This window comes from Hemitrygon akajei, chromosome 13 (genome assembly GCF_048418815.1).
Source record: "Hemitrygon akajei chromosome 13, sHemAka1.3, whole genome shotgun sequence".
NCBI classification, from domain to species: Eukaryota; Metazoa; Chordata; class Chondrichthyes; order Myliobatiformes; family Dasyatidae; genus Hemitrygon; species Hemitrygon akajei.
This window is the reverse complement of record NC_133136.1, coordinates 51,809,465-51,830,635: the sequence shown is the minus strand read 5'-3', so window position 1 is coordinate 51,830,635 and position 21,171 is coordinate 51,809,465. Positions and strand designations below refer to the sequence as shown.

Sequence of the window (21,171 nt, the reverse complement as noted above, 5' to 3'; positions counted from 1 at the left end):
TGATACTTGTACATTTTATGCCACATTTTATTTTTATTTAATAAAATGGCAGTTATAAATGAAAGACGCTTAAAAATTGAATAAATACTAATTCATTTTTTTAAACTAAGATTTGGTGAATATATACTCGAGTTTTATTTCGTTTACAATCTGTTGCGTTTCATTTTTTTTCTGTTTGAAGTAAGCCCACAAATTCAGAAATAAATTTCACAAAGTCTCAGCGGTACATTGAAAAAGTACCTTGAATGTTACCTTAATAACTATTTTTGACATTGCACAAGTTCAAGCACGGATGTCAGCGGAGTTGCCGTCGTCCCAGCTGACCCACCACAGCACTGTTCGCGTCCCGGCGCCACCAGCTGGCTGATATGTCCCCGCCGTCAATCTCGGAGCGCCCGCTGCATACTGGGTATTGTGTTTTTCTCCTCTCTTCCTCACTAATTCAGGGCTCTCAGTGGACTACATGTATCAGAAACCATTGCGTTGCCAGCTTCTCAGCCAATAAGATACGCGGCTGGCGTTGCCCCAGTTATCGGAATGGCGTCCAGTCGAAGGTTGGCACCGCTGTCCGTGGTAACCGTCAGCTCCTGGCTGCTTCTCCTATTGTGTGTTCATTTCGGAAGTGGACAGAAGAAAAAAGAGGTAAATGACACCGGGGCCGCGATTCACTCTGCGTTCCGGAATCATTCTGTTAAGGGAGAAGGGCCCGATTCGCCAAGGATGCTGGTGCTGATGCTGCAGGTTCTTGGGGGAGTTGGACCAAGTGTGGGGAGTTGCACTGCACGCCTTTACATTTTCAGGGAAAGGTTTAGATTGGTCTAACAATTATAACTACGCCCCCACGGTTGGCATCCAACTAGGGAATGTTTCATTCTTGTTGATCAGAAGTGCTGTCGGCATTTGCTTGTCTTTGACAATTTTGTAAATATGATACGTTTCAGGGATCTGATCCCTAGGTAAAATCATATAACATTAAAATCAAATGAAGTGGATGCTAATAATTAAAGTTGATTCTGACGTTGACCACCAGAATCAGGTTTACTTCACTGACATATGCTAATTTCTCGATACCTTCCCAGCTCCCTGTTGCCACTTAACAAAATCTTTCAAGGCCTTTGCTACTTTTTTTTTCCAATTTAGAAACCCGATGTGTTTTTTTCCTGTTGTTGTCTTTGGAAGATAACTTGTAATTATAGTTACAAAAGACTTAACACAATGAATGAGATATTTAATAATCATGGAAATAGGAAAATAAATTTCATATGAGTTAATTCCAAAAGAAAATTAGCACAGCATCAAATTGTTATAGTTTATGTACAACTGATCCACATTTATTGAAAACATCAGAGAAAATAAATAGAAAGAGTACGCCATCAAGTCATTGAACCTGTTGTGCCATTTAGTGAGGCCATGTCTGATTTTGTTTTTAATCTCAGTATTGCTTTTCTGTACTCAATACAATTTTGGATTTGTTAATATTCTAAATCTTTGTTACCGTATTCTGAAACACATTCAATAGAGCATGATTTGCTGAACATACTTCTGTGGAAAACTGATCAAATAATTCTGCAAGGTGGTATATTTTATCTAATTTGATCATGTTTTATCAAATCTAGGAAGCAAGAGAAGATGAGAATGATATGTTCCACCAGATAACTATCTTTGCAGCAGAGTTTGTGACTTGAAGGAGTAGAAATATTTCCAAATGAGTCCTATAATGTGACTATCTTCACTCCCAATGATCTCCATCACTCTCCCTGCATCTGTCTCTCCAGTGAAGCTATTCTGATTTGCCCTCCTACCCATTGAATTCATTTCTTTTCCCATTCAATACCCAACTATCACCCTCTGTCCATATTCCCTGTCCCTGACACCTTTCATACTGGTATATTTTCTTCTGAGTGGAAAACATGCAGAGAGAACTTACACTCATTTATTTTATTCTCCAGGGTTATAACAGCTCCCCACAACTTTGAACTCATTGCACCTTAGGTTTGGATACAAGGTTTGCTTATTAGTCTCCGTTACACTTTCTTTGATCCAAAAAGAGTTTGGTCCAAAAAACTTCCTCATTTGTTGAAGGGAACGGTAGAATTTCTATTTCTCAGTTTGAGAATATACTAAAAAATGATGAAACTTTTGCAACTATTTTTAATAAAAATTGTTAACATTCTGTATACAAGCTTATAAAATGTCAGAAGTATTTCATTTTTTGGTGCGTAATAAGTGGTTTGACAATCTGTCCACATCAGTGTACTCACATTTTTAAAGTTTTGATCATGGTTTTATTGTAGAGGGTTCACCCTATGAAGTGATATGAAATATATATTAAAACGATGCCATTCACAAATCAGCTTTTCTCTAAATAATGACCCAGCAGTTCAAAATAATATGCAGATGAAAAGTGCATATTCATGAATCAAATATAGTTTCTGAAATAGAAACAAAACAATTGGGTGCTTTACAGACATCAGACAGTATTTACTGAAAAATAAACAATGTTATTGTTTATTTTTATTACAACTTCCTTTCCTGCTGAAAATTGGGTTTCAGGTTTTTTAGTTCAGATACAGCCAAGTCCATTACAGGTAAAGCCCTCCCCATCATTGAGCACATCTATATGGAGCACTGTCGCAGGAAAGCAGCATCCATCATCAGAGACCCCAGCATCCAGGCCATGCACTCTTCTCACTGAGGTCATCAGGAAGGAGGTACAGGAGCAGCAGGACCCACATCATCAGGATCAGGAGCAGTTATTCCCCGTCTTGTTCTTGAACTAGTGGAGATAACTTCACTCAATGTCACTCACCCCAACACAGAGCTGTTCCCACAATCTATGGAATCACCTTCAAGGACTTTTCATCCCATGTTCTTGATTTTTATTGTTTATTTATTATTCTGTTGCTTGTTTTTTTCTTTCATATTTATAATGAATGCCTGCAGGAAAATGAATCTCAGGGTTTTATATGGTGATGTATATGTTTTTTGATAATAAATTTTACTTTGAACTTTGAACTTCCACCATGTTTTGCAAACATTTATTTAGCAATACAGAGCGGAGTGGGACCTTCAAGCTATGCCACTCCAGCAATCCCCGACAAACGTGATTAACTCCAACTTAATCATGGGACACTTTACAATAGCCAATTAACCTACCCAGTACATCTTTGAACTGTGGCAGGAAATTGTAGCACCAAGGGAAATCCCATTCATTCCACAGGGTGGACGACAGTGACTCATTACAGATGGTGTTGGAATTGAACTCCTATGCCCAAAGCTGTAATAGCGTTGCACTAATTGCTACACTGCTACACATTTCTGGCACTAACATAACATGCTTACAACTTACTAATCGTAACCCGTATGTCTTTGAAATGTGGGAAGAATCTGGAGCATATGGATACGGAGAGTATACAAATTTCTTACAGACAGCGGTGGGAATTGAACCTGGATTGTTGTCGCTGTGAAGTGTTACACTAACCACTATGCTATCATGCTGCAACTTATTTCACCATTCTTTAACTATTAAATTTCAAGATAAGATACATAATTAATTTTTCACATCAAAATCATTGTAAAACTAAGATTCCATATACACATAATGAAGTGATACATTTTATTGATATGGACCAGTTGCCCAGAATCACCAGATCAAACTTGATGCTGTTTCAAAGCAGTGATTTTGTACTGAGTATGGAGTACTTCAAAGGAACCTATTCACCAATGCAGTGCCATCTATCATTCAGTGAGTTCAATGTGTGACAATCTGGGTCAAAAGGCTAAATGCCTGCAGTTTCATTGAGAACTAACTGCATTTGCTAGTGACATCTAACTCAAATGTTATACTTCAAGAAATTATTTGTTCATCTTTATCAATAAAAAAAGGAGCTCTGTTGAACCACATGTAGCACGTAGAATAGTACAGCACAAACGCAGGCCCTTCAACCCATGTAGAGTTATTGTGTCTTAAATACAATACGGTACAGGCTTTCAACCCATGCCAACAATGGCGCTCACCCAGCTGGTCCCAAATTCTTGTGTTCGACCTATTGACGGATATATACCATGTGCAGGTAAATTGGATTAGTTTAATAGGCTTCATTGTTCAGAGTTCAAAATTCAAAGTAAATTTATTGTCAAAGTACACATATGCCATCATATACTGTACTGAGTGGGCCAAAAGGCCTGTACATATACTATACTGTTAAATTTTCTATAAATCTCAATGCCCTATCACTATATCCCTTGATTCTGCTAATGTAAAGAAAAACTGTGTTTTGGATGAGCTCAATGAACACCTCAGTCCTCTGGAACTGAAAATTCCAAAAGTTCACCACTAATGAGAGAATACATCTCCACTAATTTCAGTCATAGTGGGCTCCTCCTTATTTTGAGCCTGTAGCACTGAATTTTAGACTGCTTAATGGAACAACCATCCACCTTTGTGTGTTGACTTTTGCCTTTAGCTTGCACTGACTAAGATGCTAATCCAAACTAGACCTATTTGCCTTCACATGATCAATATCCTTCTATTCCCTGCCTGTTTATATGACTGTCTCATCACCCCTTAAGCATTACTGCCATATCTGCTTCTAATTCCTCCCCCGGCAACCCTTTATAGGCACCTACCTCTTCTGTGTTTAAAAAAAAACTTGTCCTCCAAATCTTTAAATTTTTCTCCCCAGGAAAGTCTGTGACTCATTCACCAACCTATGCCTCTCATAATTAATATCCCTCAATCAGGCTGCCCCTCTACCTTCAATGCTCCAAAGAAAATAAATACCTTTCTTCAGCATTTCTTCATAGCTAATATACTCCATATCAGGCAATGCCCTGATGAACAACTTCTGCACCCCATCCAAACTCTTCACTTCCTTGTTATCATGTGATGACCAGAACTGCACACAATGCTCCAGATGTGGCCTGATCAAAGTTTTGTACAACTGCCATATATAAACCCACTCACTCAACTTGGTTAAATTGCTTTGAAGCTTTTTCATATCCTTCTTGCATATCACAAACCCAGCTTGTTTTATAGTAAACCTTAAACACTTAAACCTTATAGTAAAAATGTGAAATACCTTAGATCAGTTATATTCCAAGCAGACTTGGAAGAATAGCAGCATAGCTTCCATCCATCAGCTGCTTTAAGTCACACCTTGCATAGGCCTAGAACTTTAATGAGTTGCTGCCACTGTGTTCAACAGAAATTAGGAAACAAAGCCAGCTTTTAGGTACATTTCCTGTAATAATTGGACAATATCGAGGAGAGGGCTGCTGCAGATAAACCAAAGAAAAATGGCTCCTAGTTTTACTAATAAGTGAAATATTTGACAGTAGTAAGTTTCTGTGTTGGTTTGAGAGAAGACAGGGGAGTGGTGGGTGGCGGTGTGACAGTAACATAGGAGACCTGTCAGATGGAGATCTGCCATGAGTTAACATCCATAGACAATGGAACAATAATCTAAAAAATGATCACAACTTCAATAGATATGTTAAGATGAGCTCTACATGTTGTTCCTTCTTGGGCCTCTTGGCTCCTCAGGCAGCTGTTTTCATAGTACTTGACTTGTTTATGAGACCGAGTTGTTTGCCTGATGCTCAATGCAGCATAGATGGAAAGCATGCAAGGAGTTGGCCAGATTTGAACTCGGGACCATCCGCGTCAAAGTCTGATGCTGATCCCACTACACCACCGAGTCTACATACATAACTATAAATACTGCTCTTTTATACTGATTCAATATTGCAAAGGTAAACCTGCTGACCAAGACCATTTTGGACTCATTTAGCGAGGCATCAAGATATAACTGAGTCATGTGGTAGAGCAAAACTGATTTTGCTTTGAAAACATGAAAAATTTCTTGACCAATCTTAAGGCCACGTTCCCACCTTCAAAACTATTCAAAAGCTGTTAAAAACTATTTCTGAATATTTTGTGTTTGAATCAAGGCATCTGAAACTCTTAAATATATAAAAGTATATTATAGCAAATGTATAATTAAATGAAACTTATTCTTGGTATGTTTCATTTGAAATCTGGTTTTAGAGAACATACTCCAGGTCTAATCTGCACACAATCATGAGTATATTCCTTTGTATAAATGCCATACTACATCAGATTCTTGGAAAATGTGTATGAGAGTGCCTTGAATAACTGAGCAGAATAAAACCACAAATCATTTGTTTGCTGGTAAACTTCTGTTCTGAAAAGTTTGTCTTCAAAACTGGACCTGTGATACACTTACCTGAAAAGGGCACAATTTACCCAGAGTTCATTCTTTCATTATGTGCCATATTGTATGACATAGGGGAATATGGTCTTTCCTTGATCATGATTGTTCTTGGCAAATTTTTCTACAGAATTGGTTTTGCCATTGCCTTCTTCCAGCCAGTATCTTTACAAGATGGGTGATCCCAGCCATTATCAATACTGTTCAGAGATTGTCTGCCTGGCGTCTGGTTGCTAAACCAGGAATTGTGCTATGCACCACCTGCTCCCATGGCTTCATGTGACCCTGATTGGGGGGCTAAGTGGGTGCTACACCTTGCCTAAGGGTGACCTGCAGGCTAATGGAGGGAAGAAGTGTCTTACACCTCCTTGATAGAGACATATCTTCACCCCACAACCTATTTATTAAAGGACTGAACCTGGCATTAACGAGTATGTTGGGATGGCAACAGAAAACTGGAATAGTTTCAATCATACAAAGAAAACATGAGCAAGAATGGTTTCTTTAAATACTCCAGAGTTGGAGGTAATGTAAAAAACAATGAACCATTGGAACTGAGATGAAGGCTAACTTCACTTAAAAGCCGATTGCAGTGGTATCAAGGATGGACGCATTGTTTGGTTATGCTTTGCTGGAAATGGGAGCTATTCCGAGAAGAAATTTAATGAAAATCGACTTACTAACTTATTGCACTTTTGTGTGGCCTTTCAAAAATTGTATACATTTATGTTGGGAAAAGTAAGATTTTAAAAACTGTAAGGAATGATCTTTCCTTTGCACACATGCTTTCACTGTATAAGAAGTAGGTTGTTTGCAGGATGTTCACTTTCCAGACTCTGGAGGCTGATTGTTAACTTCAGCTTTTTAGCACAGCAGCATAACTCTTCCAGAGAGTTGGAATTGTTTGTGACAAAGTTAAACTTCTTACCAGTATTCCTTTCTCAGCTTTATGTGGTTAACAAGAATCAGTCTAAGCTTTTAATGTAAATTGCAAGTAATATTCAGCCTAAAGTTAAAAGGACAGCTTTGCAAACAAACAGTGCTGTCAACAGACCATAGGCTGCTGGCCCACAACAGGTACCTGGCAGCTCAAGAGGTAAGGATTACAAGGTGAAGTGACCAGGTGATTTTATGACCTCCATCAGTTAAACGTAAAACAGACAGGTTATGTTAATTGTCTTGTATCAAACCATTCAACTACAGCTAAGTTATTTGCATCATTGTGGTAGAGATAGGTTCCAGACCAGAAACATTTTGTCACTTAGCACACCATACTTGCTCACAGGTGTGATCAATTAATTTTTATTTGTGTACACAGAGTCAGCCCTCACAGCATTAATTTTGGGTGTGTGGAATCTCTGTCCTTAGAAGCTTTAAGACCATATCTATGAATTATTTTGTTCCAGCAAGGATATAAGACCATAAGAAACAGGAGCAAAATTAGACTCTTTGGTCCATTGAGTCTTCTCTGCCATTCCATCATAGGTGATTTATTATCCCTTTCAATCCTGTTCTTCTACCTTCTCCCATAACCTTTGCCACCTGGATTAATCAGGAACTTTGCTTTAAATTTACTCAATGACTTGGCCTCCACAGCAGTCTGTGCAATTAATTCCACAGATTCATTACCCTCAGGCTAAAGAAATACCTCCTCATCTCTTTTTTAAATAGATGTGCTTCTGTACTGAGGCTGTGCTCTCTGGTCCTAGACTCACGCACTAAAATAAACATCTTCTTCACATCCACTCTATCTAGGCCTTTCAATATTTGATAGGTTTCAATGAGGTCCCTGCTGGTTCTTCTAAGCTCAGAGAATACAGGCCCAGAGCCATCAAACACACATCATATGTTAACCCTTTCATTCTCAGAATAATTTTCATAACCACCTTTGAATCCCCTCCAATGTTAGCACATATTTCCTAGATAAGGGGCCCAAAACTGCTCACACAAGTGAGGCCTCACCAGTTCTTTATAAAGCCCCAACGTTATTTCCTTGCTTTTATATTCTAGTCCCCTTGAAATGAATATCAACATCGCATTATTCTTCCACACCACCAACTCAACCTGCAAATTAACTTTTAGGGAGTCCTGCACCTCTGATTTTTCAATTTCTTTTCTATTTAGAAAATAGTCTACTCTTTTATTTCTTCCACGGAAGTGCATGACCATATACTTCCCAACACTGTATTTCATCTGCCATTTCTTTACCCATTCTTCTAATCTGTCTTAAGTCCTTCTGTAGCCTCTCTACTTCCGCAAAACTACTTGCCCCTCCACCTATCTTCACATTGTCTGCAAACTTTGTCACAAAGCCATCAATTCTGATATTGAAATCATTGACATACAGTAGAACGTAAAAAGAAGCAGTACCAACACAGACCCCTGTGGAACATCACGAGTCACCAGCAGCCAAACAGAAAAGGTTTATTACCACTCTTTGTCTCCTGCCGATCAGCCACTGCTTTATCCATGCTAGTATCTTTCCTGTAATACCATGTGCACTTAACTAGTTAAACAGCCTCATGTGCAGCACCTTGTCAAAGGCCTTCTGAAAATTCAAGTACACAACATCCACCAATTCTCCTTTGTCTATCCTGCTTGTTATTTCTTCAAAGAATTCCAGCAGATTCCAATATCTTCCCAACCACAGAAGTCAGACTAACTGGCCTATAATTTTCTTTCTTCTGCCTATCTTCCTTCTTGAAGAGTAGAGTGACATCTGCAATTTTTCATTCCCCAGAACCATGCCATTCCAGATTCAATTGATTTTTGACATTTTTATTCAGAATTTTTTTATATCTTGTACCTTTATTTTCAGAATAGCTCCTGGATCACTTAAGAGATTCAAGAATTAAAACTGCTCAGGTTTCATCTTGAGCTCCACATAGTTATCGCTCTCTTGTCCTGGAATTCTTGTCTGCACCAACTTGTCCCAGTTTAAATTAACTGTTAACACTTATGCAGTAATCTTCACTGAAACCAAAATATATGGTGGAAGTTGTGTGTATAGTATACTTTTAAAAAAATCTTAGTTTCACTAATTACAGGATATTAAGCGCATCTAGGAACCTGCCAATGACTAAGAATAAGTGCAAGGTTGAAAGTTTGATCAGTTTTGGATGGAATCTATAAGTAGGAATAAATTATGTACATATGATATTTACATATGATATTTGGGTGACAGGGTAGCCTAGCGATGACAGCACTGGCAATGCAGTTCCAAGTTAAGCTGCTGTCTGAAAGGAGTTTGAATGTTTTTCCTGTGTCCATGTGCTTGGCTTTTTTCCCACATCCTAAAACCATATGGGTCAGTAGTTTAATTGGTCACATAGGTGTAATTGGGCAGTGTGGGGTTGTTAGATCAGATGGGCATGTTACCATGTCATATATCTTAAAAAAAAACAGCTTTGTCTAATTTAACTTGTAATCCCATCCCAAAAGAAGGAGTGAAAATTTGCATATTTGGAATACACTCTTTAAAGAGAATGCTCATAAGCTTCCTTGGAGCAGGGAGTGAAACAATATATAAAAGGAATATAGGTATACATATTGATAGATGTCACTGCCTGCTTGTTATTTTGATAAGTTTTCACCATTTGGTAAGAATCTTTAGTACACTAGGAATGTATATTACTGAAATCAACTGATCAGTTCCATCACAGGACAGGTTTGTGGCTGAGTGCAATGAGATCTAATTAGATTAGCTGGAGAGTAAGACTGAAGGCTGTGAGACAAAATTTTATTCCCAATTTGTCCCCCAAATTTGAGAAGAAATATTTTGACCTAAGCTGATGATTTAAGGATCTGTTTCAAATGTTGTATTTATTATTTATCCTCTAGAAAATTGTGATAATGAATGGACTTCTAAAATCAGCCTTTGTATGTTTTTAAATAACTACAGTGGGATTACTAGCCCTTTTTCATTGGATTATTACTTTCAATATTGTTTGCAACTGTTTCATTCAGATAAGAAGAATATCCCTATATCAGATTTTTAATAAAATTCCTTAGGGTAATAGTGCTGGGGTAATTTTGAAAGTTATAATTATGTTAAATAAGTTTGACAAATTCTTGTAATTGGGGGTTCACTATGAGGTGCAAAGCTTCCCCTGGCTTATTCGTGCAGTGAAAATACTCAGCTGCATTTTGTTACGGCCCTTTTCCTTTTGTATGTTAGTAGTCTCCTGCTGCTGTAGCCCATCCACTTCAAGGTTCAACATGTTGTGCATTCAGAGATTCTCTACTGCACACCACTGTTGTAACATATGGTTGTTTCAGTAATTGTCACCTCCCTTTTAACTTGAACTAGTCTGGCTATTTTCCTCTGATCTCTCTCAAAAACAAGGCATTTTTGCCCAAAGAATTGCAACTCACTGGATGCTTTTTGCTTTGCACACCATTCTTTGTAAACTCTAGAGACTATTGTGCGTGAAAATCCACAGGAGATTAGCAGTTTCTGAGATACTCAAACCACCCCATCTGACCCCAACCATCATTCCATGGTCAAAGTCACTTAGGTCACATTTCTTCCTCATTCTGATGTTTGGTCTGAACTACAATTGAACCTCTTGACCATATATTTTTTTAATGCACTGAGGTGCTGCCACATGATTGGCTGAATGGATGTTTGCATTAATGAGCAGGTGTACATAGTAAAGTAGCATTTCATTAGTTTTACTTACAAATTTATGGTTTAACACAAATTTTGTGTTCATCTTATCAAACCACTCTAATCCTTGTAGGTCAGTTTTGAGCATCAATTGTGAATCAAAGAAAGTGTTGTAAGTATATCAGTATGGATATAAATGTTAATAATCCAGAAATGGGAAGCTCAAAGAAGTGTATCCATTGAAACAAAATTCACTTCATTTTACCAATTTCAAGAAATCATTTTTTAATAGCTTGCTGTGTAAAAGAAATAAATACTCTACACAGATCCTGCAGTCCTGCAGGGCATGAAGATTGTGTGAAGTACAGGGTAGGAGTATAGTCCTATCGGTGTATGTGCAGAATGAAACTATTCGATCCATCTTATCCATACTATCCTAAGCTGTACCTTTGACTAATCCTGCTGCCCTTGTTGCTATCTGCAGCATTACACACCTAGCTCTTCAAAGTAGCTTTTAACATGCAGATCAATAAAATTTGTGAACAGTCACTTAGTATTTCAGTGAGAGGCACAAAAGTGTCTGTACATAAGGTGACTGACAGGGAATGATGAAGTAGTGGTGGTGGGTGAGTGGAGGGGTGGGTTAGTGGGTGGAGGTTTTGATCAGCCTTACAGCTTGGAGAAAGTAACTGTTTTTGAGTCAGGTTGTCTTGGCGTTGATGCTTCGCAGCTTCCTCCCTGATCGGAGTGGGACAAACAACCTATAATTTTCAATACCTTCAGAGAATACAGATCCATTTGACTTACTATCTCTTCATGTGGCAAATCCTTAGGAATTTAGCAAATCAAGAATCAATCTATTCAATGATAATAGATTGTTTCCAATAGAAGTAAAATTTTAATTAGATAAGACCTTTTGGCCCTTGAGTATATGCCAGCACTTTCCCATCAGCTCCCCTCAGATTCCACGGTTCACCTATGCTCTAAGGGCAACCTACAGTGGCTAATTAATCAATTAACGTACATCTTTGGGAGCTGGGAGGAAACAAGAGCACCCAGAGAAAACCCATATGGTCACAGAGAGAATATTTAAACTTCACACGGGTAGCACGGTAGGTCCGGATTGAAGCCAGGTTGCTGGAGCAGAGAGGCAGCAGCCTTCACTGTGTTACTCTGGTGCCAGTGAAACAGAGGGAAAAAAAACCAAGGTTCGTGTTCAAACCTCCATGAGGAAATACATTAGACTAATGGATTGTTAGGGAGCTCTGGCAATGAGCGTTCAAATTAGAGAAGAAACTTTCAAGATAGTTTGAGAAACTTGTTTTGGTGTACACAGAAATTCTGAATAAATGATGGAAGAGTGAACTATCTCACACAGTAGCCACTGGCCACCGTGTTATGCACATATTGCCTTTTCTGTGGAAGTCTGTGGTTTCTAGATTGAACTCATTAGCTGCCTCAAATCCTATATAACTGGTGTGGAAGTTGATCCTAGAGTAAAGAAGAACTTGCTAATTTCACATGATTTGTATAATTTGATATTTTCCTACATTATGCTTCATTTTCCATATTCATACACTATCGTTCAATCTGCCTGTATCTCCTTGTAGCCTCTTTGCATCCTCCCCTTAGCTTATTTTCCCACCTGGTTCAAAGATAATTAAATCCCCTCATCTAAATTAATAGCTGAGAATTGCACTAATCTCCAAACCATCACACTATCAGCCAGAAAATGACTAATTTATTCCTACTTTCAGTTCTTTCGCCCATGCTAATATATCCTCCATCTCATGAATTGATATTTTGTAACAGCATGTTGTGTGGCAAGCTCATTAAATTGCTTGTGTAAAATCCAACAAGTAATATTTGCTTGCTCTCCATATTGTACTGCCCTGGCTTGTGTATCTAGGCAGCTAGGACACAACATTATTGGTTGACCCTGATGCTGGTGGCCTCGTCTCAATATTTGCTTCACGCAGGTACTATGCAATGACTACTTCTGATCAATGTCTAACTTTATTCTTGTCATTCGATGGTTTAACACTACAATGGTCCCCCATTGACAAATTCCTCAGTTCTACAATCTACCAGCAACTTAACTGGGACATTCAAGAGCTTAAGTTTCTTGTGGTGATTTATTCACTCCTGATTCACAGACACTGTAAAAAGGCACATCGCACATCAGGAGCATATTGTAAACTTTTCACTGATCTGGTTGATTGCAGCTTCAACTACATTATGTACAGTCTGGTCACCACATTTGAGGAAGTGTATGATAGCAACAGATTTAATGCAAAGGACTCAGGGGTTTATAAAATCAGAATGGGTAGGATAGGTATTCAAAATATTTTCCCAAGATGGGAGTCTGGAAATAGAGGACTCAGGTTTAAGGTGAAAGGGAACATTTTTAAAGGAGGTCTGAGGGTTAAGTTTTTCACACAGAGAGGGTAGTGAATATCTGGAATGAACTGCCAGAAGACGTGGTGGAGGTAGGTATAATTGCAATGTCTAAGAGTGTTAGGACAGGTGTTTAAATAAGAAAGGGTAGAGAGATATGGGCATCCTAATAGAGTCAAATGGAATTAGCATAGATGGCATTATGGTCAGTAGGGACATGGTGAGGTAAAAGGGCTCATTTCTGTTCAATACAATTCGATGATTTTATAAGCTTGACACCCTAGGACAAAGCAGCTGCATAATTGCCAGTTCATTTACTGCCCTAATCAATCACTCATTCCATCACTAGAGCACTGTGACTGTTAGTCCGATATCTACAAAATGAACTGCATACGCTCCGAGGCTATGCTGACAACACATCACATCATCTGCAAACTAATAGCTCAAGACCAGAAAGTGCAAGGTACCTTACCATAAAACAATATAATATCGGAGCAAATTAGGCCATTTTGCCCAAAGAGTCTGCTCTGCCATTTCTTCAAGGCTGATCCACTATCCCTTTCAGCTTCAACTTTCTGTCTTCTTGCCATATCCCTTCATGCCCTGACTAATCAAAAATCTATCAGCTTCTGTCTATTTCCTCAAAACCACCTGCTCCTCTACCTATCTTGGTATCATCCACAAACTTGGCCATAAAGCCATCCATTCCATCATTCAAATCATTGACCTATAATGTAAAAAAAAGCAGTCCCAACACATACCCTGTAGAACACCACTAGTCTCCTGCAGCTAATCAGAAAAGGTTCCTTTTATTTTCACTCTTTGCCTCCTGTCAATCAGCCAATGCTCTATCCGTGCTAGTATCTTTCCTGTGATACCATGTGCTCTTAGCTTGTGATACAGTCTCATGTGCGGCATCTTGTCAAAGGCCTTCTGAAAAATAAGTATACAACATCAACTTATCCTCCTTTGTCTAACCTGCTTGTTATTTCTTCAAAGAATTCGAAAACATTTGTCAGGCAATATTCTCCCTTTAGGAAGTCATGTTGACTTGGCCTATTTTAACATGTGCCTCCAATTACCCCAAAACCACATCCTTAAAAATGTATGTTGATGAGACCTGGCGTAGATTGGGAGACCACTTTGCCGAGCATCTACACGTCATCCGCCAGAAAAAGCAGGATCTCCCAATGGCCACCTGTTTTAATTCCACGTCCCATTCCCATTCTAACATGTCATCCATGGTTGCTTCTACTGCCACAATGAGGCCCCAGTCGGGTTGAAGGACCAGGACCTTGCATTCCGTTTGGGTAGCCTCCAGCCTGATGGCATGAACATCAATTTCTCAAATTTCCAGTAATCTGCGGCATTCCCCCCCCCCCCCCACAACCTCTTTCACCATTCCCCATTCCCATTTTTTCCATTTCCCTCTCTCACCTTATCCCTTACCTGCCAATCATCTTCCTCTGGTGTTCCTCCCCCTTCCCTTTCATCCATGACCTTCTGTCCTCTTCTTTTAGATTCTCCCTTCTCCAGCTCTTTATGTCTTCCACCATTTGACTTCCTAGCTCCTTACTGCTCCCCTCCCCCTCCCCCAGTTCCACCTATCACCTACTACCTTGTACTTCTTCCTCCTATCCCCCCACCTTCTTAATCTGACTTCTCATCTTATTTTTCCAGTCATGATGAAGGCTTTCAGCCTGAAACGACAACTGTTCACTTTTTTCCATAGATACTGCCTGGCCTGCTGAGCTCCTCCAGCAATTTGGGTGTGCTCCTTAAAAATCAACACCTTCGCAACATCTTCCCAACCACTGAGGTCAGATTAACTAGCCTATCTTCTACCTCTCTCCCTTCTTGAAGAGTGAAATGACATTTGCAATTCTCCATTCCTCCAGAACAATGCTGGAATAAATTGATTCTTGAAGGATCATTATTAATGCCTGCACAATCTCTTCAGCCACCTCTTTCAGAACACTGGGGTGTACTCCATCTGGTCCAGGAGACGTAGCTAGTTTCAGACCTTTCAGTTTCCCCAAGAACCTTCTCCGTAGTAATGGCAACTTCACACCCTTCTGCCCGCTGACTCTCGAACTTCTGGCATTCTGTTAGTATCAGCTTGAAGACTGATGCAAAATATTATTCTGTTCATCTGGCATCTGCAGGTCCACTTTAAGTCACATGTTATTCTAAGTTGTAAATACATTGCTGATTGTTTATCACCATTAACTCTCAATCTTGGAACCCACAGCAATCCACCCACAGTATAAACTTAATACCTTAACCAGGCATTCTCCAACTGGTCAGATGGGTCTTCACCATGTTCTCAGGAGAATTAGAAATGGGTAATAAATACTGAACTTTCCCCACGATTCTTGCACTCCATAATATGTAAAAGATTAGCAATACACACAAAATGCTAGAGGAGTTCAGCAGGCCAGGCAGCATCTATAGAAGAGAGTAAACAGTCGACATTTCAGGCAGAGACCCTTCATTAGGACTCTAGTATGTAAAAAGATTAGCTACCTTGGATGTTGGCAATCTGCAATAAAATTGAAAATATTGGGAATAGTCATCAAGTTAGAAAGGATCTGTTAAGAAGCAAATTGTTCCAGCTTAATTACCTTGATTAACCTGAAACATACAGTAGGTAAATTCTGTTTCTGTGTCCATAGATTATGTTTGACTTGCAGAGTATTTCAAGCATTTACCATTATTCTGTTCTCTAATGCTGTAGCTCCTTTCTAATTATTTTGTGAGTGCCATGCTGCCAGGTTCCTAGTTATAGATTCAACAATTTTATATATAGCTGATTTTAGAATTATCTGCTGACTCCAGTGAACATCAATTTCTCAAATTTCCGGTAATTGCCCCTTCCCCTTCACCAATCCCCATTCCCAATTCCCTCTCTCACCTTATCTTCTTACCTGCCCTTCACCTCCCTCTGATACTCCTTCCCCTTCCCTTTCTTCCATGGCCTTCTACCATCTCCTATCAGATTCCCCCTTCTCCAGCCCTTTTTCTCTTTCACCTACCGATTTCCAGCTCTTCATTCTTCCTCCTCTCCCAGTTTCACCTATCACCTACTACCTTATACTTCTTCTTCCTCTCCTCTGCCTTTTCATCTTTTTTTTAAAGTCCTAATGAAGGGTCTCAGTCCAAATCATCGACTGTTTACTCTTTGCCGTAGATGCTGCTTGGCCTGCTGAGTACCTCCAGCATTGTGTGTGAATTACTTCGATTTCCGGCATTAGCCAATTTTCTCATTTGTGACGACTGTTCCTCTTTATGTTTCCAACTCGTTTCTTGACCAGTGAGGCTAAATCTTCAATTTTTAATTAATGGAGATCAATCTAGGGATACTGAAAAACCAAAACTAATGTATCCACTGTTTTTTGTGTCTACTACAGTGAAGGCAAATGGAAAATAATTAATGCCTTTTGCCATTTCCTTATCCCCATTAGTCGAATATCTTTTTTTGATCTTCCAACAGAATAGCTGCAGGACGGCTTCATCAGGGTGAAGATAGATTGTAAGGGCCATATTTATGATCTGGTGATGGTAGAGAGAAACCCAATGGGGCTTGGGAGTGGAGGTGAGGATGGAAAGCACAAGAGAGAGGTGAAGTTTTAACTTAAAAGGCAATCTTCCAACACTGGACTTAGTAAACTGGGATCCTCTCAGTCCAAGTGAACTGGGATCCTTTCAGTCCAGCAACCTTTAGCTGACACCAAAGCAAGCCTCATATTGTTGTCAGAGCCCTTCTCAGGCCCATATCATCAATAGGCTATTCATGCATAAAAAAGGTTGTGAAAGTGTCATCCAAGTATGTGTTGCAAACATAATACAATTACGGAATTTCTTGTGCTTGAAGGTATGATGAATCTAGAAAAAAATTGCAATCATTTTAGAAACATAGAAAACCTACAGCACGATACAGGCCCTTTGGCCCACAATGCTGTGCCGAACATGTACTTAATTTAGAAATTACCTCGGGTTACCCATAGCCCTCTATTTTCCTTCCAAGCACCTTAAAACTGTGTCCACTCATGTTAGCCATTTCAGTCCTGGGAAAAAGCTTCTGACTATTCACACGATCAATGCCTCTCATCATCTTATACACCTCTATCAGGTCACCTCTCATCCAGAGAAAAAATGCCAAGTTCATTCAACCTATTCTCATAAGGCATGCTCGCCAATCCAGGAAACATCCTTGTAAATCTCCTCTGCACTCTTTCTATAGTTTCCACATCCTTCCTGTAGTGAGGTGATCAGAACTGAGCACAGTGTTCCAAGTGGGGTCTGACCAGGGTCTTATATAACTGTAACATTACCTTTCAGCTCTTGAACTCAACCTCACGGTTGATTAAGGCCAATGCACCTTATGCCTTCTTAACCACACTGTCAACCTGTGCAGCAGCCTTGAGTGTCCTATGGACTCAGACCCCAAGATCCCTCTGTTCCTCCATACTGCCAAGAGTCTTACCATTAGTACTATATTCTGCCATCATATTTGACCTACCAAAATGAACCACCTCACACTTATTTGGGTTGAACTCCATCTGCCACTTTGCAGCCCAGTCTTGCATCCTATCGATGTCCCACTGTAACCTCTGACATCCCTCCACACTATCTACTACAACCCCAATCTTTGTGTCATCGGCAGATTTACTAACCTATCCCTCCACTTGCTCATTCAGGTCGTTTATAAAAATCACAAAGAGAAGGGATCCCAGAACAAATCCCTGAGCCACACCACTAGTCATAAACCTCCATGCAGAATATGACCTGTCTACAACCACTCTTTGCCTTCTGTTGCAAGCCAGTTCTGAATCCACAAAGCAATGCCCCCTTGGATCCCATGCCTCCGTACTTTCTGAATAAGCCTTGCATGGGGTACCTTATCAAATGCCTTGCTGAAATCCATATACACTACATCTACTGCTCTAGGGGAGGGGGGATTGTTGCTCGCTGCCACTTACACATGGGAGGGGGAGCTGGGGGGGGACTTTAGGGTTCTCAGGTTTAACTGTCGTTCATTCTTTGGGGTACTTCTCTGTTTTCGTGGATGTTTGTGAAGAAAAAGCATTTCAGGATGTATATTGTATACATTTCTCTGACTTTAAATTTGACCTTTGAACTTTTGAAGTGGAAGCAGTGACAGATTTTGTCTTCCGCAGTTCAAAACTTTCTATAGATGGTTACTGCAGCCACAAAATTAAACACTGCTTATTTCTGGGAAGGGCAGCAATGGCATATTTAGATAAAATACTGAAGAGCAGAGACATAACATTGTCTACATAGATACGTATAGTCAGGTATAGTATTCTCAGTTGTGAGGTATGGCTGTGAGAGCTGGACTATTAGTAAGGCTGAATACAAAAGAATTGATGCCTTTGAACTTGGATGCTGGAGGGAAGTGTTAAGAGTTTGTTGAAAAGCAAGAAGATACAAGAAGTCAATATTTGAAGAAATGGAGCCAGACTGCTCACTAGGAGGCTTGATTATGAGACAAAAGCTGAAATATTTTGGCCACATCATGAGAAGATAGGACTCCTTGGAGAAGACTTTCATGTTAGGTAAAACAGAAGGTAAAAGAAGGAGAGGACAGCAGAGGCTATGATGGATAGAAAATATTACTCAGACAAAGCGGGTGACCGTGGGGGATCTTAGAGAGGTAGTTCCCAACATGAAGGCTTGGTTTGCAGGAGTCCATGAGGTCACGAAGAGTTGGACTCGACTTAACGACTGAACAACAATAACAAATATCAACTTTTTTTAAAGGAAAAAGTTAAGTGCTGTTGCTTATTTATGTGTATTCATTATTGTACTATTAATAAAAGTCTACCAGAGGCAAATTGAAAGAATTGAAGCATCTTAAAAAAACCTGTTCAAAAATTTTTAGTATTAATCTTTAAAAAAGACAATAGAAAACTAACAAAATTTCTCGATAGTATTGTTATTGTAACTGGTTACTATCCAAATCCTAATGTGTACACCAGGTCTGGATTTATAAACGTATCATTCAGTGTCATGTGTCCTCACCACCATCTAGCTAATGACATGCTGGTGTGAGCGTTTCATATGGAAACATCTCACTGCCTTTGGGTTGTAAAAAGTCTCTCACTGCTTCATTTGGCAGTAAGGATAATTGTAATGTATCTTTTTATTTTGGGTGTGGTTGAAAGAATTGAGGAGCGGTAATACATGCCATGTGCCCACAAAAACCTTCGAGTGAATGGTTTGCCAAATAAGCTGGCTAATTTATGTTAGATGCTGTCAGGCTTCCAAAGCAGCATTCACCAGTGAAAAGGACCTTGGCAATTGTGGGGATGACTTACAGCGTTCTGAAACGCTGGAGCATATAGACATTAAGAATGGTATTAAGTTGCTGGGACTGTATAAGATGTACCCAGAACTACTGTGGGAAGTGAGGGAGGAGATTGCTGAGCCTCTGGTGATGATATTTGTATTATCAATAGGAACAGGAGAAGTACCACATGATTGGAAGGTTGTAAACATTGTTCCCTTCTTCAAGAAAGAGAGTAGAGATAACCCAAGAAAGTACAGACCAGTGAATCTTACTTCAGTGGTAGGCAAGTTGTTGGAGAAGATTCTGAGAGGCAGCAGTTATGAGTTTATGAGCATTTGAAGAGACATAATCTGATTAGGGATAGTCAGCATGGCTTTGTCATGGGGAAGGTCATGCCTGACAAACCTGATAGAATTCTTTGAGGATGTAACAAAACACTTTGATGAAGGTAGAGCAGTGGATGTAGTGTATATAGATTTCAGTAAGGCATTTGATAAGGTTCCCCATGTGAGGCTCATTCAGAATGTAATGAGGCATGGGATCTAAGGAGACCTTGCTTTGTGGATCCAGAATAAGCTTGCCCACAGAAAGCAAATGGTGGTTGTGAATAGTTTGTATTCTGCATGGACGACTGTGACCGGTGGTGTCCTGAGGGATCTGTTCTGGGACCCCCTCCTCTTTCTGATTTTTGTAAATGACTTGGATGAGGAAGTAGAAGGGTACGTTAGTAAGTTTGCTGATGATACAAAAGTTGGGGTTGTATTGGATAGTCTGGAGGGTTGTCAGAGATTACAGCGGGACATCGATGGGATGTAGAACTGGGCTGAGAAGTGGCAGATGGAGTTCAACCCAGATAAGTGTGAAGTGGTTCATTTTGGTAGGTCAAGTTGAAAGACAGAATATAATATTAATGGTAAGATTCTTGGCAGTATGGAAGATCAGTGGGATCTTGGGGTCCGTGTCCATAGGACGTCAAAGCTGATGTGCTGTGACACTGTTGTTAAGAAGGCGTATGGTGTGTTGGCCTTCATCAACCATCGGACTGAGTTCAAGAGCCGTGAGGTAATGATACAGCCATATAAGACCTTTCTTAGACCCTGGTTGGAGTACTGTGTTCAGTTCTGGTCACCTTAGCACAGGAAGGATGTGGATACTACAGAAAGAATGCAGAGGAGATTTACAAGAATGTTGCCTGGATTGGAGAGCACACCTTTTGAGAATAGGTTGCATGAACTTGGCCTTTTTTCCTTGGAGCGACAGAGGATGAGAGGTGGCCTGATAGAGTTGTACAAGGTGATGAGAGGCATTGATCATATGGATAGCTGAAGGCTTTTCCCCAGGGCTGAAATAGCTAAAATGAGGGGCATAGTTTTAAGGTGCTTGAAAGTAGGTACAATGGTGATGTCAGAGGTAAGTTTTTCACACATAGTGGTGGGTGCGTAGAATGCACTGCCAGTGAAGTTGGTAGAATCGGATACAATAGGGTTTTTTAAGAGTTCTCTTAGGTAGGTACATGGAGCTTAGAAAAATAGAGGGCTATGAGGTAGGGAAATTTTAGGCAGTTTCTTGAGTAGGTTATATGGTCGGCTCGACATTGTGGGACGAAGGGCCTGTAAGGT

The 21,171-nt window shown here is 39.7% G+C and overlaps 1 protein-coding gene across 3 annotated transcripts in view; it reads left to right on the top strand.

The window, feature by feature from the left end:
- The first annotated feature begins 490 nt into the window (after positions 1 to 490).
- tusc3 (tumor suppressor candidate 3) overlaps positions 491 to 21,171 on the top strand; it is a 383,950-nt gene continuing 363,269 nt past the window's right edge. The window contains exon 1 of one of the 3 annotated variants that reach the window (XM_073064597.1): positions 491 to 642. In XM_073064597.1, coding sequence (XP_072920698.1) covers positions 538 to 642 — 105 coding nt within the window. In that variant the 5' untranslated portion in view covers positions 491 to 537. The remainder of the gene's footprint in view (positions 643 to 21,171) is intronic. The other 2 variants (XM_073064600.1, XM_073064598.1) reach the window with 2 other exon arrangements.